The following is an 18,143-nucleotide window of genomic DNA, read 5'->3' as shown; positions in this document are numbered from 1 at the left end:
TAATGACTGTTACTGAGAGATAAAACGATGACAAATATATTTAAAAGATACTACTAGTTTACTAGTTTCATTGAATAGATCAACATCCTCAGGTTTCACAATCAAAGAAATATATAAAAAAATTACAGACTTAAAATTGTAATAACAGAACAAGTATAAAAAGACAGTAGCGTGTTTGAAAGACAAATGCGAGTATGAGTTCCAAACAAATGTATACTATGCGCTATCGCAAGTGCGCCAGTACTGAACAGAAGCAACATGTGCATCAGAGAGATTGTAACTCAAGCTGTTGTTGATATGAGAGGAATCCAGAGAAATTTCCCTGGATTCGACAATCTTTCTTTCGAGTTCATCGTAGCACACATGGATGTTAGAAGTTTGAGTCCAGTTTACAATGTGTTGGCAGCCTTCTTCTGAGTTAGCTGAAAAGAGAACGTGGCTAGAGAGAGTGCTAGCTCTAGTCCTGTTATAGGAGATATCTCTACGGTGTTCATCGAAACGTAGAAGGATGGATTTGGCAGTCTGCCCATAGTATGGCTTTCCACAATCACACAAAATCTTGTACACTCCTGGAAACTGAGTAGGAAGATGTTTCTGTTTATGTTTGCTAAGTAATGAATGAAGTTTTGGAAGCTTAGTGAAGCAAGTTTTGAAGTTAAATTTCTTGAGAATCTTGGCCAGTTTTGGTGAGAGAGAGCTGATGTAAGGCAAGGAAATGACGGCTCTTGGGGAAGAGGGATCTTCAGAAGTAGTTGAGTGCCTGGGGGAAAGAAATTTATCAATTTTCTTTGGAGAGAAACCATTGTTAATGAAAGTTTTTTTAAGAAAAAGGAGTTCATTTTTAATTTCTGTTTCTTCTGTAAGTAATGATTTGGCTTGGTGAGCTAAGGTGGAAATAATACCATATTTTTGTGGGGGATAGTGATGGGAGGAAGCATGAAGGTATCTATCAGTATGATATTTATTTATTTATTTTTAGACTACCTAAACAAATGCCATGAAAAAATCTCTTTCACCTTCGAACTGGAATCAGATGACTGCCTTCCTTTTTAGACCTCAAACTTACCATGTGCTGAGAGTATTAAATTCTCAATTTTTAGAAAGCCTACTCATACTGATAGATACCTTCATGCTTCCTCCCATCACTATCCCCCACAAAAATGTGGTATTATTTCCACCTTAGCTCACCGAGCCAAATCATTACTTACAGAAGAAACAGAAATTAAAAATGAACTCCTTTTACTTAAAAAAACTTTCATTAACAATGGTTTCTCTCCAAAGAAAATTGACAAATTTCTTTCCCTCAGGCACTCAACTACTTCTGAAGATCCCTCTTCCCCAAGAGCTGTCATCTCCTTGCCTTACATCAGCTCTCTCACCAAAACTGGCCAAGATTCTCAAGAAATTTAACTTCAAAACTTGCTTCACTACGCTTCCAAAACTTCGTTCATTACTTAGCAAACATAAACAGAAATATCTTCCTACTCAGTTTCCAGGAGTGTACAAGATTTTGTGTGATACTGGAAAGCCATACTATGGGCAGACTGCCAAATCCATCCTTCTACGTTTGGATGAACACCGTAGAGATATCTCCTATAACAGGACTAGAGCTAGCGCTCTCTCTAGCCACGTTCTCTTTTCAGCTAACTCAGACAAAGGCCGCCAACACATTGTAAACTGGACTCAAACTTCTAACATCCATGTGTGCTACGATGAACTCGAAAGAAAGATTGTCGAATCCAGGAAAATTTCTCTGGATTCCTCTCATATCAACAACAGCTTGAGTTACAATCTCTCTGATGCACACGTTGCTTCTGTTCAGTATTGCTGCACTCACGATAGCGCGTAGTATACATTTGTTTGGAACTTATACTCGCATTTGTTTTTCAAACACGCTACTGTCTTTTTATACTTGTTCTGTTATTACAATTTTAAGTCTCTGTAATTTTTTTATATATTTCTTTGATTGTGATACATGAGGATGTTGATCTATTCAACGAAACTAGTAAACTAGTAGTATCTTTTTAAATATATGTCATCTTTTTATCTCTCAGTAACAGTCATTAAAACTTTTTCATAATATTCCAACCAAGTAAAAATGAATTCGCATAATATCTATATCTATATATATATATAAGACTTATATATATATATATAAGACTGCTTATATATATATATATAAGCAGTCTATACAAATAAAATCATGGAAATACTTTGTAGATAATAAGAAGTTAATATGATGAGATTAGAAGTTTGTTGTTCTGGAATACCATATTTACTCGAATATAACTCACACTTTTTTCCCCAAAAGGAAAGCTAAAAAATCGTGGTGCGAGATATATATTTTCAGAAACTGAAGTTCTTCAAAAAAAATCTAAATTGATGTTATATTGAGTAATTAAATCCTCAATATTCATTATAATTTATAATTGTTCACATTATTTATAAAACGAATGCATTTAAATTTTAACTAGCAATGTTATTTATGCCACTGGCTGCTCGCCTTCATCACACAACATATTTGAATCTTTTGCGACAATGCTTCTGTAATTAAATTATTTCTGGCAAAATCATGTCCCAAACTCTCAAAATCCAGTTGCACAGCAGTTCTAATGATAGTCTCTTAATCTTAATCCATTCCCTTTCCCCTGCACAATCCAAGATAGAGTAGAAGTGAATAGTCTCTCTCCCACATTTCCTCTACTGGTGGCTTTCATCTCTATGTATATGATTGGTGTGGTATTAACAAGAGATTGCATGACTCAACGACAAAGGCAAGCTGATGATTCTTGAATTGAAATGCTGATGATTCTTGAATTGAAATGCTGATTCTCTTCAACTGAATTCCAAAATATCTGAAACTGCCATAACAACATTCACTATTTTTTCTTTTAGAGTTACGGTGATCAGCATTCATTTTAAAAATTTATGGAATTTACAACCGTGTTAAAAAACTTTTTTTAATACGGTTGTAAAATGCGCACTCCCCAAGAATTTACAGGCTACCGAAAATTCACAAAGAAAACACACCGTTAAGACTTATAGTTGAAGGAATTGATAGCCCGACATATCACTTAACCAAAAAGTTAGTGGCAACACTCGAGGAGTTGGTAGGTCATTCCCCCTCCTATATCAAAAACATACAACACTTCATAAACACCATCAAAGACATTACATTAGAAAAAGATAATTTATTAGTCTGTTTTGATGTCTCTGCCCTCTTCACAAATGTCCCAATCAATGACTTCTTTGTTCTGTAGGAGAAAAATTGTTTTCTCCTACAGAACAAATTCCCTCCAGATATCACGGCGCTATTTGTGCATGTATTACGGTTGGGTTATTTTGTATGGCAAAACGCCTTCTACTTACAAAAAGAGGCACAGCCATGGGGTTGCCATTATCTCCCCTTATTGCTAACTTTTACATGGAACATTTTGAGCAACTTGCCTTAGGTTCCTCCCCCTTCTAAAACCGAAAGTCTGCCTTAGATACGTTGACGATGTTTTCGCAATCTGGTCCTATGGCTGCCAGACATTAGACACATTCCTTAGGAGCCACCATAATAACAATAATCCCAAATCTACCCAACTTTAAAATGCCACACTACCATTTGGAGATGGTGTATCAAACATTTCCAGAAAACTCCTTGATGATATCCAGAAGAGGGCAATCCAGTTAACTGATAAATCCTCTCTAACAAAATCATGCCAATCGTTTTTCACAAATATTCTGTGTTATGCATTTTCTATGAACATTTTCATTAGTGCTATGCTGCTAAATCAGTTTCCATGATTCGATTATCGGACTTTCCTCAAGAACATAAAAGCATCAGCATCTGCTCATGTTTATGCATACTTGTGGCAGTCTTCCTGTCAGGATGTTCTTCAAAAGATAGCGATTGCTTCTTTCTTCTTAATGGACACATGGTGCTGATGTCTACAGGTTTTGCAACCTTTGCAAGGTGAAAAAGGAAAAACTTATTATATATGCTTAAAAAAATATATAATTGATGGAATAATTAGTTAAAATATTCAAATAAGTAAACTGGATGGAGACAACAATTCAACAAGAAAAATAAAACAATCTAAATCGTGGAAAAGATTACATCATGAACATGATCTGGTACGTATGCTATGTGGTAAACATATATACTTCCCATGAATGGGGCAGGACATATTTCAGTAATCAGGGATTCAAGATAAAAGTAAGAATTTAAGTACATGCCAATCTGCTACTTTTGTAGACTTCATATGTTTACTAGATAATCTACTTGGTTTTTCAGGATTCTGCTGTCCCTAGAGTCTTAGGGACAACAAGCCTATTACACAAGGATGGTTGTTGTTCCTAGGGACAAAATAATCCTTAATCTGTCACTTTACTGAAGTACAAGCAGTTCAAAATGGAGAGCCATTTTCTGAGTTAAAAATAAACAGCAGTCGAATGCTGTTCCCACCCAGTTACACTACTGAGAGAAATGTACTGAAGAGTCACAAACCAAACTGCATTAAATAAGTTGCATGATTCATTCACTATATTTTTTAAGCTAAAGATGAAATTATTCTGAAGTAACATATAAGACTTTGAGATAGCTTAAAATATGAATATAGCAAAAATAATACAATTCTCTATTTCACATGATGGGAGTAAACAATATATCATAAAATTAAATAGAAATGACTAAAATTGATAGCTTAATTCTTTGCAAGGTTCAATCCAAAAGGACTTCAAGAGGAAACTTATTAAAACTCATTATATCATAAAGAAATTAGATAACTCTTCTTGTAATGATATTTTTGATACAAAACTTTCCAATTAGAAGACAATATGGTAGAACAGTATTTATTGTGACAATTTTTTTATTATTATTACCAAACTGTTTTTTATTTATAAATATAATTATAAGAATAAATCAGACTTTGTAATACTGAGTACTGAGTACTGAGCCACTATTGGGGTCAGTGAAATAAAATATACAGCCTCTCCTGGATTAAGTCAATCTTCTTTCTGAAGGTATGGCCTGTCTCTGCCCAAGGGACTGATTTTCACTGACATTCACAGCAAATATTCTTGCTGTAAAAGCATACTTTCCTAGTTGGATGAAATGCCAACTAGACCTATTAGATGGCAATCTAACAGATAAGCTTAGGCGTTGATGGTTATTCATGACTTATTTTTCACGGTATTAACAACACCACAAACACTTTTATCAACAAAGATCTTTTATTAACGCTAATATTTCGCTGATTTTCAAATCAGCATCATCAGAGCACAACACACATGTAAACGTGACAGTGAGTGAGTGAAACAATATAATTGCAAAAGACAAAAGATCTAAAGTCCTATTTTTGGCGCCCTCTAACGAAAAAAAAAAAAAAATTTCCCCCAGATATTTTTGAATTATTTCAATTTACCATGAATGCAGGTTATTTTACATGGGAGGGGAAATTCTACAAACAGATTAATGGTACTGCTATGGGTTCTCCCCTCTCTCCCCCGTTAGCAAATTTTTACATGGAACACTTTGAAAACAAAGTACTTATCACAGCTACATACAAGCCACAAGTGTGGTTGCGCTATGTAGATGATGTATTTGCCATCTGGCCCCATGGACAAGACACTTTGGATGCTTTTGTCACCTACCTAAACAGCCAACATCCCAAAATTCACTTCACAGTAGAAAAAGAATCAAATAACTGTTTACCATTTCTTGACACATTAGTCACCCGCCTTTCAGATGAATCACTATCTTTTTCTATTTACAGAAAGCCTACACACACAGGAAGATACCTACATAAACAATCACATCATCATCCAGTCCAACAGTACGGCATTTTAAAAACACTTACACACAGAGCCAGAGCCATTTGTTCTAACGATACAGCTCTGACCACTGAACTCCAGTACCTGCGCCATACGTTTTTAGCCAATGGCTACAATCCCTACAAAATAGATAAAATACTACATAGGCCCATTACTCTGCCCTCCCCTAATACACAAGAATACAACATGACCATTTCTACTCCCTATATCAGAGGTACATCAGAAAAGATAGCCAAAGTATTGTTGAAACATGGCCTTTGCACCACCTTCAAACCTCATGTCAAGCTGGCAACTCTGATCCACTCGCCAAAGGATAAACTTCACCCTTTAGCACACCCAGGAGTGTATGAAGTTCCATGTGACTGTGACTTGGCCTATTATGGGCAAACAGGAAGATCAGTGAACATCCGCCTGGAAGAACATGAAAGATACATTCGCTACTATTACTATGGCAAGTCGGGACTGGCAGACCACGCTTTGGACACTCCGTCACACAGGATTAGATGGAGGAAAACAAATGTGCTATTTAGGAGTCGCTATAGATCTGAAAGATTATTTTTTGAGTCAGCAATAGCTTTGAAGAATTCTCCCAACCTTAACAAATATGGTTGCATTAATTTGCCAAAAATTTGGGAGACGGTTATCCTAAGAAAAACTCCTGGATAACTGCTTTTTTTTTTTTTTTCGTTAGAGGGTGCCAAAAATAGGACTTTAGATCTTTTGTCTTTTGCAATTATATTGTTTCACTCACTCACTGTCGCGTTTACATGTGTGTTGTGCTCTGATGATGCTGATTTGAAAATCAGTGAAATATTAGCGTTAATAAAACATCTTTGTTGATAAAAGTGTTTGTGGTGTTGTTAACACTATTAGATGGCAAATGATCATCATTGCTACACACTTTCCAGCTCTTTATTTCACCTTTGAAAGACTGTCATGACAGTAAACTCAAATACATACACTGAGTTAGCTTTGCATAGTCTACTAAATATGATACATTATATTGGATTTTTTTTTTTTTTTTTTTTTTTTTTTTTTTTTTTTTTTTTTTGCATCTGGCATAAACAGCATGAAGCCCTATCCCCTGATTAGCCAGTGGAGGTGGTGTTATGGTCAGGGGAGCTTTTCATGGCATGCCCTAAGTTCATTGGTTATCATCCCACAAACACTCAATGGTGAAAACTACAGGGCCCTATTAGCTGACCATCTTCATCCATATCTGAAAGAGGTCTACTCCGACCATAGTGCCATCTTTCAACAGGACAATGCACCTTGTCATCAATGTCACGTGTGCTCTTCAATTTGTTTAACTGGTTTTTAGGTCGTTACTGCATTTCTTTTGTTTTAGCATTTAATGTTAGTATAACCTTTCTCATCTTGAAGAAGTCAGACAGACCCTAGCTGGCAAAACTTGTCGACGATTATGTATATATATTTATCAAAATCATGGTCCAATAACAAATCCAATATAATGTATCATATTTAGTAAAAATGGACCAAATATTAACTATCAAAACCACTTGTGCTTTTGTGCAGTTATTCCTTGCCAGAAGTTGCCATATCTTGGATCCTCACCCCCTCATTCTGAACTTCTCTAGCTTAAAATTCTTGTCCATTATGTATCAATCATCTATCTCTACTGCTGCCCTATTCTGACCACTTATCACAAGCTTGATTTCCTGTAGTGCAACTATCCAACCAGTGAAGTCACCTTTCTTGATGACTAACATTCACAACTCAAACTAGCTCTCTTTCTTTTTTCCCCCCCCAATACTGCCTGACTAAAACTGGAAGAGAAGCTGAAGTATTTGCTTGAAGTATCAGGTCATCTCCCCTCTCATTATATCAAATCACAATCTCATATTTCATCTCTAGTGGAATACCCTTTCCTCGGTCATTCTCAATCGCACGTCTTTAGGCATTGCAACAACTTCTAGTCCTCCTTTCCATGGTCCAGATACTTGCTCCAGTTGAGCTATAGAAATTATCCATGTTGAAATGAGGGTCTTCATTACTCACTCGATTCAAAATTCTTACTATCTAAGCTATGGCTTTCCAAGGCCACAGCTTAGATAGTGCCAAGGCAGTCAAAGAAAACAAATCTGACTTAAGAGCTAAATGCAAAAATCTCACCTCCTGCACAAATGCTAGTCATGCCTTCTGGTCCCTTACCAAAGGTTGATGGATGCAATTTCTATCCATCTGTGCTTTCAACTCTCTCTGACTTAGATGCGATGCCACTATTGCAACAACATCTAAAGACAAAGCCAATTTCTTGGAATCGCCTCTTTTTTAACTCCTACATAAATGACTAAGGAAAATCATTTGACTATACTGAGGACAATACACTGCATGCCTCCTGTGGCCTTCTGCCAGAAATAACTAAACAACCAAAATACGAAAAATGGTTCCAATCCTAATGGTATTATCCCAATTTAGCCCATTCCAGAGAAGATCAGTTTCTGTAATTAAATTATTGACCTACTATTTTGATCTTGGTGCTCTTTAAAGTAATGGAGAAAATCATCAACGTTATCAGTGACCATTTAGCATCTACAATAAATCTTACCTGCAGTCATCCACCTCTGGATATGTGCCATGACCATATCATGGCACATATCCAGAGAAAACCTGTCTTGTAGATAATGTTCCCTCTAATTATTGCTGGTTCATGTGCATATGAAAAATATTTGGTTTCCAAGTTTCCAGTCTCTGACTCAATGTACACAGTAATGTAATATTTCTCATAAAAATGCCTTTTTTTCATCTAGTTATAACCTGTAAAATTGCAAACACTAAATGAATTCGCTTAAATCTGCATAACTACAAAAATCCATCACAGTTTGCATGAGTTCAAATGATCGTACTGTCTAGAGCAGCGGTCGGCAACCTTTTTGAGTGAAGAGCCATTTTAAAATTATATCTGTTAAAAAAAATTTAGGGAGCCGCACGCAGTAATGAGTAACCAATGGTCAGCAGGCTGCATGTAGCCCTCTCAGATTTATTGTGTGGTCCACGGTTCGTTTTGTATGGCAGAATTAGTATATTTTAATTAAAAATCTATTTTATGAATGTTAATTATTTATTCAGTTTTTTTTTTACAGTAACATGTTATCATACTTGTAAAACATAGGGGTGGCATGTCACATGAAATTATATGACATTTTTAAATATTAAATAATAAAACAAAGAATTTCCTCCTCCTTACAAAAACATATGTATAAAATCCAATAACATACCTATTACTTTAATTTTTTTAATTTAAAATATCTTCTTAGTGCGACTTTTGCTGTTGATCTTCTTGGGATAGTTACTCAATATGCGGCGAATACACCGTAATTTTCATTTTCAAACATGACGAAAGACTCACGTTGTTTAGTTGGTTTCTCAACTTACTTTTAATAAAATTCATATTAGAAAATATTTGCTCACAGAAATATGTCGATCCAAAAATCGATAGAAGTCCAAATGCGTATGTTTTTAACTGAATGTAAGCGTCCAGTAAACAATTCCACGTGTCAAATACAATCTGATCATGCTTTTTAAGATCTTCTATTTCAGACCATTTGTGTTGTATTGCAAGGGTAGATTTTTGTCTTTCCAACTCCTCCAGGGTTCAGCTTCAAGATTTCTAAATTTTGAATTCCACAAATCCTTGGTTTTCAAGTCCTCTAACTCAAGTTGAAAAACAGCCTCATCAATTCCAGAAAAAGGTGAAAAATTTAATTTGGCAGGATTAATTTCAAGTGGTCGCAATAAAAATGACATAGCTGCCTTGTTCTTTCTAAACTCCTTAAATCTCCCATTAAATTCAGATCGCATATTTACCACAATTTCTTTGAAAAAGGATGAATTTATGGTAAATTTAGTTTAATCCTTTATCCAAGTGTAAGCAAACAAAGTTTGTGCCTGAAAATATCTTCAGGACTGAGGTAAGGTGGTGCAACACCAGGCAGCTCCGAGCAAAGGTGGACCAAGCTCTCATCACTAATTGTCTCAGTATCTCCCATAATGCAAAGCACATCTCCTTGCAGACATGTATACTGCTATGGTCCGCCTTTGCTCGGAGCTGCCTGGTGTTGCACCACCTTACCTCAGTCGTGAAGATATTTTCAAGCGCAAACTTTGTTTGCTTACACTAGGATAAAGGATTAAACTACATTTATTATAGTCTAACCAAGTGCAAAATAAACTTCCAACATCTTTCTCTAAATCCAGAGTAATTCAATAATAAGGTGGTACACCTGTTGGCAACTTGTAAATATGACCTCTCCTATTGCTTCTGCCTTAGTATTTCCACATTTGGGTCTGCCTCCCACTGACGAGACCTCAATAAAGGTCGAAACCAGTCTGGGTAGTGGCCCTTCCCTTAATGCATAGCAGTATACATGTCCGCAAGGAGATGTGCTTTGCATTATGGGAAATACTGAGACAAGGAGTGATGAGAGCTTGGTCCACCTTTGCTCGGAGCTGCCTGGTGTTGCACCACCTTACCACAGTCCTGAAGATATTTTTTGGTGCAAACTTTCTTTGCTTACACTTGGATAAAGGATTAAACTAAGTTTATTATAGTCTAACCAAGTACAAGATAAATTTATGGAATTATTATTAGCTTGTTCTTGTTGATATTTCTTCAATATAGGAAAATGTAATAATGTGCCTTTCTCTAAGTCTGTTGCAAACAAATATAATTTTTGTTCAAACGAAATCACTTCTTCTAAAAGCAAAACTGCAGTATTTTCCTTTCCCTATAGTCTTATTTAGTGCGTTTAAATGGGAAGTCATATCCACCATAAAGTAGAATTTTTGTAACCAATGAGTATCGTCTAACTGTGTATATTCAAGGTCTTTTTGTCTTAAAAACAACTTAACCTGTCCAAGGCAGGTGGCAAATTGCATCAACACCGCGCCTCTGGAAAGCCATCTTATTCTGTTATGCAAAAGAAGATCGGAATATTCACAACTGATTTCTTTAAGAAGTTCATAAAATTGCCGATGATGTAGCGGTGTTGCCATTATTTTGTTAACAATTTCTACAACCAAATCCATCACTACTGTTATCGCTTTTGGAAAAGTTTGTGCACAAAGTATCTCTTGATGGATTATGCAGTGAAAGGGTAACACGTCAAGCAAAATTTGTTTTTTAAATAAAGAAACAAAACCTTTTTTTGTACCTTTCATGCTCGGTGCTCCATCTGTCGCAATAGATATTATTTTGTTAATATTAATAACCTTACTTTTCAAGCAAGTGGTAACAGCAGATTCAATGTCTTCTCCATGAGTTTGTCCTGTAAGTGGCAGTATATCGAGTAATTCAACCTGAGGTCCTTGAGAGTTTATGTATCTACAAATAAGTACAATCTGTGCAATGTCATCCACATCGCATGATTTATCACAAGCAATGGAGAATCCTGGTGTTGAATTTAGATCTATAACCTGCTGATTTCTTATATCTTCTGCCATTTGTATAGTTCTGTCCCTTACAATTTTAGCAGATAATGACATGTCTTTTATTTTTGTAATTATTTCTGCATTGTGTTTAAAATCACAGAAGAGAAATTCAGACATTTTAATAAAACATTCTTTCACATATTCGCCGTCCATAAAAGATTTTCTTCGTTTAACAACTTCTTGAGCGGCCACAAAATTAGCAATAGTTGTATTTCTTGATCCTTTTATCCATTTGGAAAATGAACATTTAGTTAGGTTTACTTTGCGTTGCAGCTCTTCTACTGCCTTTTTTCTTTCATCTCCCCGTGCATATGCTTTGTCAAATGTATCGTGTTTATTTAAAAAATGTCTTAGCATATTTGATTTTTTATTGTTTGAAAGCTTTTCATGGCATATTAAACACATTGGAAATCCTGCTGTATTTGCTACAAATGCATAGGTTTCGGTCCATTCACTTTTAAACTCCCGATTTTCTTGTTCTATCTTTCTTTTCTTTGTTGACATTTTAAATACTATAAAAATATTTTTAATTTGTTAATATTTAATTTAATGTTACAATATTCACGTTACCTAACACAATCACCAGTATTGTGTTAGGTAACGCAATTTCTCCACACCAATATTACTCTAACCCCTGGGTTAGAGTAATATTGGTGTGGAGAAATTATTAAATAAAGTGACAAGTATGATTTATCATATAATTAGTTTTTACAGTACATTGAAAAATTATTGGCTGTAAACTAGATATTCTGAAAGCAAAAATTTTGTGCATGGTTACTAGGCATATGTCTCCCTTTTTGACCAGTGTGCACAACTAAGAGAAGACATTGCTTGTGAGATAGAAAACATGAGTTATCTAGAGGAGAAAAATCTGCCAACTACCTTCATTTGAAAGGACATTATAAAAGCATTATAAAAGCTCTTGGAATTTTAATACTGAAGATGGGATTCAAATTGTTGTGTTTCCAACCAAATGGTATCAAAGACTACCGATCCAAATTATGTGTTCGGTACACAAGTCAAAGAGCTAGTTTAACTGTTGTAATAACAAATGGCATGACCATACCATAGTGCTATTACACAACACATCTTTTTCTTATATTGTCTATGATCATTCCTTTACTCATTTGTTTTTGATTTACATAACAGATTTATTACAGCTTAAATAATTCCTTTTATATATATATATATAGTCTCCACAGTTAGCCTAGTGGCTGTGCGCTTCGCAACAATATGCCTAGGGAAGGAGTGTCCTAGGTTCGATTTGTGTCGGTGACGTGAAAAGCTAAAGGATCTTCCCCAGCCATAACCAAGTTAGCCAGTCTTGGGCATGGACAGTAGGATTTTTTCCCCCAGTTCATCCTGGGGTATTTCATCCCGCAAAGCAGACAAACCAGTTTTGAGAACTCAACACTACAGGACATAGGATACACTGGGGCATAGGGCTGACCACCTTATTCTGTGAACGGTTTGAGGTTCGATGATTAATAAAACCCTTGACACTGCAAGGTAAAAGAGGGTAAAAAGAAGATGAGATAAAGCATTTTTACTATTATAGTTTGATAGTAAAAAAATGAATATTTTTCATGCTGCATATGACAAATCTGCATTGGCAAGGCCATCATGAGAAAGGATGAAATAACAAAAACTTGCAAATCAATAGTTAGGGAAATTATATTTTAAAGCATTTTAAAAATCCCCATCCCGAAAATATTTTTGGGACATTCAAATTAAGTATACACACTTTCAGCCCTGTAATATTAACAATGATAATTTTCAGTGAATAGTACTTCTTTTTGGATCTATAACAAGTGCAAGGGAAGTTACCTTATAAAGAAATATTTTTACAGATAATAAACATACTCATACTTACCTTATCGAGCTGATGCATCAAATATGAAAGATGAATATGTGGATCATGAAGAATTTCTTTTTCTAAGTCCAAAAGGTTGTTTCTGTAAGGATCAAGAACCATGTCTAATCCACTACAAAAGGCTTGCAAATAAAGACCATGGAGATCATCTGAAATAAACTTTTTCTATTAATTATATTAAAAGAGAAGCAGAAATACCAAAATAATTACTTAACTGAACTGCTTCATCACTACTTTTTCAATAAATGAGTAAAAATATCTTATGATAATCAATTTTAACCAAAAATTAATTAATTTGATTAAAACTTTTTACTCATTATCATGATGCTTTCAGTGATGGATGGAAGGAAGCAGAGAAATTTACAGTTAATAGATTACAATTAGATAATCTATAATTGCAGGCAACTTCTGATTTTAATTATTGAAAGAGCTTGAACAGATTTTATTCTTACTAAAAAATTGATCGAAATTACAGTTTTTGAATGATTATGCTAATTATTAAAACTTTAACAATACAGTACAATATCTGTAGATTGGAATCACTGGAAACAAACTGAAATGAAACTTCAGTCCAATGACTAAACAGCATAAACAGAGAAGAAAATTAACGAAGAACATAACAGAGAAGAAAATTATTGTATGACAAGAAAAAAAAAAGAAGTTACATACCAGATTAGGTGGATGAGAGGATAGTTTGTCTATTTTCAAATATCATGGGTTCAGATATCCCACTGTGGTCGTGGATATTTGTATCTTTAAGTGGAATATGAATTTCATCACTTAGCATAAGACCTTTACACTGCTTAATGACGGCATGAGAAAGTTCCCCATTTGTTCTATAGAGCAGGATTTTTGGAATATAACACATAGCCCACCTGAGGTGCTAATGTATTGCAGATTTACAATCTTTCGTGGGTGAGAACACATAAACTGGCTATCATGATCACTCTTATCTGCACAGCATCATCTGTCATATAAGAATGACAAGTGGGATGATGTTCATGATTTGTACACTTCATTTCCTAGGTTGGTGGGGTTATAGTTTCCAATCTTCTAATCCACAGTCATATGTACTAGGTTTCATCAAAATCTCAATCTTCCTTTTTTGCTTATACTATACTAAAGCTCAAAATAGCTGTAAACAAACAAAAAATGAAAGAAACTGATATTAAAAGAGCCAAAAATGAAAACTTATATCATGTCCAAATGATAGCCACATTTTTCTGGTCTCCTGGCAAAGATATTAGTCAAAACTTTTCTTCAACTATGTCTTCCACTTCTCTGCACTCTGATGGCCCTATCATATTATGACTGACAGAAAAAGGTCCATCTCCCAGCTTTTAACTTTTCCTCCAATTTTTGCATATTATTATACAGGTACCTCTGTGAAGTCAGAGGACACATCATGGGAAACCTACACTGACCTTTATACATACAACACCTAACATACCTCTCCTTAAACTCCTTCACTGTCAGAGCACTCAACTAATTCTGGTAATCTATTCCACACACCACTCTCCAAACAAAAAATCTAGTCTGCACACTCTTACACAACTCCAGGTTGTGTAAGAGGATAGAACTAGAGATAGAACCTCTAGTTCTATCTCTCTCTATTCATCATATATTGAAAAATTTCTTCTGTATCAATGTTACAGAATCCCTTTAATAACTTCTATCACATTCCCTCTTTTCCTCCTCTGAACTAAACTTAGCAATCCACACACCTTCAACCTATCCTCCCAGAAAGAAGAAGACCTGCCATCAGCTTGGTCACTCATACCCAAATCCTCTCTATCATCATCACCTGAGTATCAAGAAACCCAGGTGACAAAATCTGTGCACAGTAGTCTGTGCAAAACTAACACCTATCCTTCATCACCTCTTCAATCTATCCTATTCAACTGGCATCTATCTGACAACATGGAAACAGGTCCACATCCAGCCCATCCCAAAGATAGGTGATAAAAGTCAACCAACGAACTGCCATCCAATTGTTCTCATTTGTTCTCTCAAAAATTACGGAGGAGGTCATCAAAACCAACTCTTGAACCACCTAGAGATGTACCAACTAATCAGTAAACAGCAGTATAGATTCTGCCACTCACGATCTACAGCTGATCTTGCTTTTCCTTATGGACTCAAGCCATGCAGAAATTTGGAGAAACTCACGTGGTTGCCCTCGACATTTCAAAGGCATTTGATTTGGTGTGGTACAGGAGCCTACTCACCAAACTGCCATCCTAACATCTGCCTTCTCCACTCTGCAACTGGATAGCCAACTTTCTCACTGTCGCTCACTATATGTCATGATGGATAGCTTACTCTCCTCAGATTTTCCCTACCAATGCAGGAGTACCCAATGATTCCGTTCTTTAATCCACTCTCTTCCTCTTGTATATAAACAACCTGCTCTCAGACTTACAATCCTATCCATAGCTTTGCTGATGACAGTACACTTCATTCCTCCTTTTCATTCAACAAACCTGTTAGTGCTCAAGTATTAGAATCCTCTAAATCATAGCTGGCCAACAGCAGGACCGTGGGCCGCATGCAGCCCGTAACGTGATTTTGTGAGGCCTGCAGCAGGATATAAACTATATTAAATTATATGTATTATCAATTTAGCTATTAGTTTCAACCGCAGATTTTCTGATTGATATACTAGTTATATTCATTATTTCTGATGATGGAAACAATTTATATTCTCAACACAGAATCAAAATTGCTTTAAAAAAGATTACTCAATTTATAAAATCTACTGCTTCTCTGTGCAAGTTGTAGTAGTAGTGGGAGTGATAGATTTCTAGGCGCTCCAGAGTAATGCATCATTGAAAGTCACATGCTCTGCTCTGGTTACAGTGATCAGTTTCAGAGACTCAGTTTCACAGTTAACAGTGTTATTGTTGCAGTTTGTGTCCCCTGGTCAGTTACTTCAGCCTTTGTGTACCATAAGTAAGAAATGTAAGATCTGTGAAGAAAAAAGGTCATTTCAGGAGAAATGGGAAATGAATTTTTGTTTATAAACAATAACGACAACAAACCACAGTGCCTTGTGTGTTTGCAAGTATTGTCTGTGCACAAGGAAATAACCTCAAATGCCACTACATACAGCACCATGCTGCTAAATACTAAGAATATGTTGGACAAGTATATACTAAAATTGTATGTAATTTGAAGGGAAAGGTTAGTGCTCAGAAATCTATTTTTACTAAACCAACATCAATACAAAAAAATCTCACTCTTGGTATCCTTTGTTGTAATTGCAGAGACAGAAAAAGCAAAAAAAATCATTATCTGATGGTGAATTTGTAAAACACTGTTCTGTGAAAATGACACTTGCACTTGGGGAAAATAAAATTGTCAGTGAGTTTGAAAGCGTCCCACTATCAAAACAAACTGTAACAAAAAGAGTTGAGGAAATAGGTTCTCACATATTAAATAAATTAAAGTGTTATTACGGATTCAGCTTACTTCTCATTGGCTCTGGATGAATCAACTGACATAACAGATACAGCTCAACTTCTAATTTCCATTCGAACTGTTTCCAAAGACTTTGTTATTAATGAAGAGCTATTAGCATTAGACTCATTGCATAACACAGCCAGAGGTCAAGACATTTATGATGCAGTTATAAAGGTTGTAAATGGTACTGGTGACATCAACAATCTCAGAGCTACTGTTACTGATGGCGCCAAATCAATGCATGGTACTCAAACAGGCTTAGTTGGCTTACTAAGGAAGGCTGGAATCAATTGCCCTGCATTGCATGGCATCATACATCTGGAGTCTCTGTGTGTGGTAAAATTCTGGGGATAGAGGATGTTATAAAAACTTTAATGAAGTGTGTGAATCTAATTAAGGGCGGAAATCAGGCCTTGACACACCCAAGTTTCTTTAATTTCTAAGAGAAATGGAGACAGAATATGACGATTGAGTGTTGTACACAGAAGTACGTTGGCTAAGCAAAGGGAACTGTTTGAAACATTTTTTGCTTTGAGAAAGGAAATAAAACAGTTTTTAGAGGCACACAAGAAGACGAACAAAGAACTAATCACAAAACTATGTGATCCTCATTTTAACAGCTTGCTCGCCTTTCTAATAGACATCACACACACACACACACACACACACACACACACACACACACACACACACACACACACACACACACACACACACACCACATGAATGAACTCAACGTGAAGTTACAGGGATTTAGTTGGACACCTAGATGGATTCATAAGTCGACTGAAGGTTTTTAAATTCACCCTAGTCACAGGAAGCTTGGTACATTTCCCTTCCTGCAGGGAGTTGATAGAGGAGAGCCATGACATTGACTTCAAGTTTTCTGTGCCAATGTTAGACCAACTTTTGGAGCAATTCAGCAAGCGATTTTCTGACTTCAGTGACATGCAGCCACAACTGACATTATTGAACAACCCAATAAAATGCAACATTTAAGAGCAGCATGACACTATTCAATTGGAGTTGTGTGACCTTCAAAGTGACCCCTTTTTCCAGTCAATGAGATAGGCATAGACTTTTGGAAACTGGTAAAATACCTGTTTCCAAAAAGTCCTGCTTTGAGTGATTTCAGCTTGAGAATTGCATCTATGTTTGGAAGCACATACATATGTGAATGCACTTTCTCAACTATGAAAATCGACTTTGATGAACTTGTTGCCGCACATGAACACCCACAGTGTTCTCATTAAGTTGTGTTACATGTAAAAAAAACAGAAATATGTAATTAAATTTAATTTAAACAACTTATGTTTAAATCAATCAAGTGTTTTATATTGTTCTCCCAGTAGTAAAATGATTTAACAAATATAATAATTCAAAACATAACTATTGACTTGAAAAATTAAGAGTTTATTTTTATTTAAGATCTGTCTAAAAGTGTGCGGCCAGCCCGTGAGGCTACCACTTATCATATATTGGCCCTCGTATAGAATGAAGTTGGCCACGCCTACTCTAGATCATAGGTGGCCAACAG

At 35.6% G+C, this 18,143-nt stretch overlaps 1 protein-coding gene across 1 annotated transcript in view; it reads right to left on the bottom strand.

Annotated features, from left to right (window-relative positions):
- LOC150098144 (gamma-tubulin complex component 4-like) overlaps positions 1-18,143 on the bottom strand; it is a 307,854-nt gene that overhangs the window by 261,582 nt on the left and 28,129 nt on the right. The window contains exon 3 of the mRNA XM_090406372.1: positions 13,145-13,293. Coding sequence (XP_090262498.1) covers positions 13,145-13,293 — 149 coding nt within the window. The remainder of the gene's footprint in view (positions 1-13,144; positions 13,294-18,143) is intronic.

This window comes from Typopeltis vanoorti, chromosome 16 (genome assembly GCF_054136105.1).
Source record: "Typopeltis vanoorti isolate ZY-2024b chromosome 16, IOZ_Tvanoo_1.0, whole genome shotgun sequence".
NCBI classification, from domain to species: domain Eukaryota; kingdom Metazoa; phylum Arthropoda; class Arachnida; order Uropygi; family Thelyphonidae; genus Typopeltis; species Typopeltis vanoorti.
The sequence above is the reverse complement of the archived record's forward strand: the minus strand, read 5'-3'. Positions and strand labels throughout refer to the sequence as shown.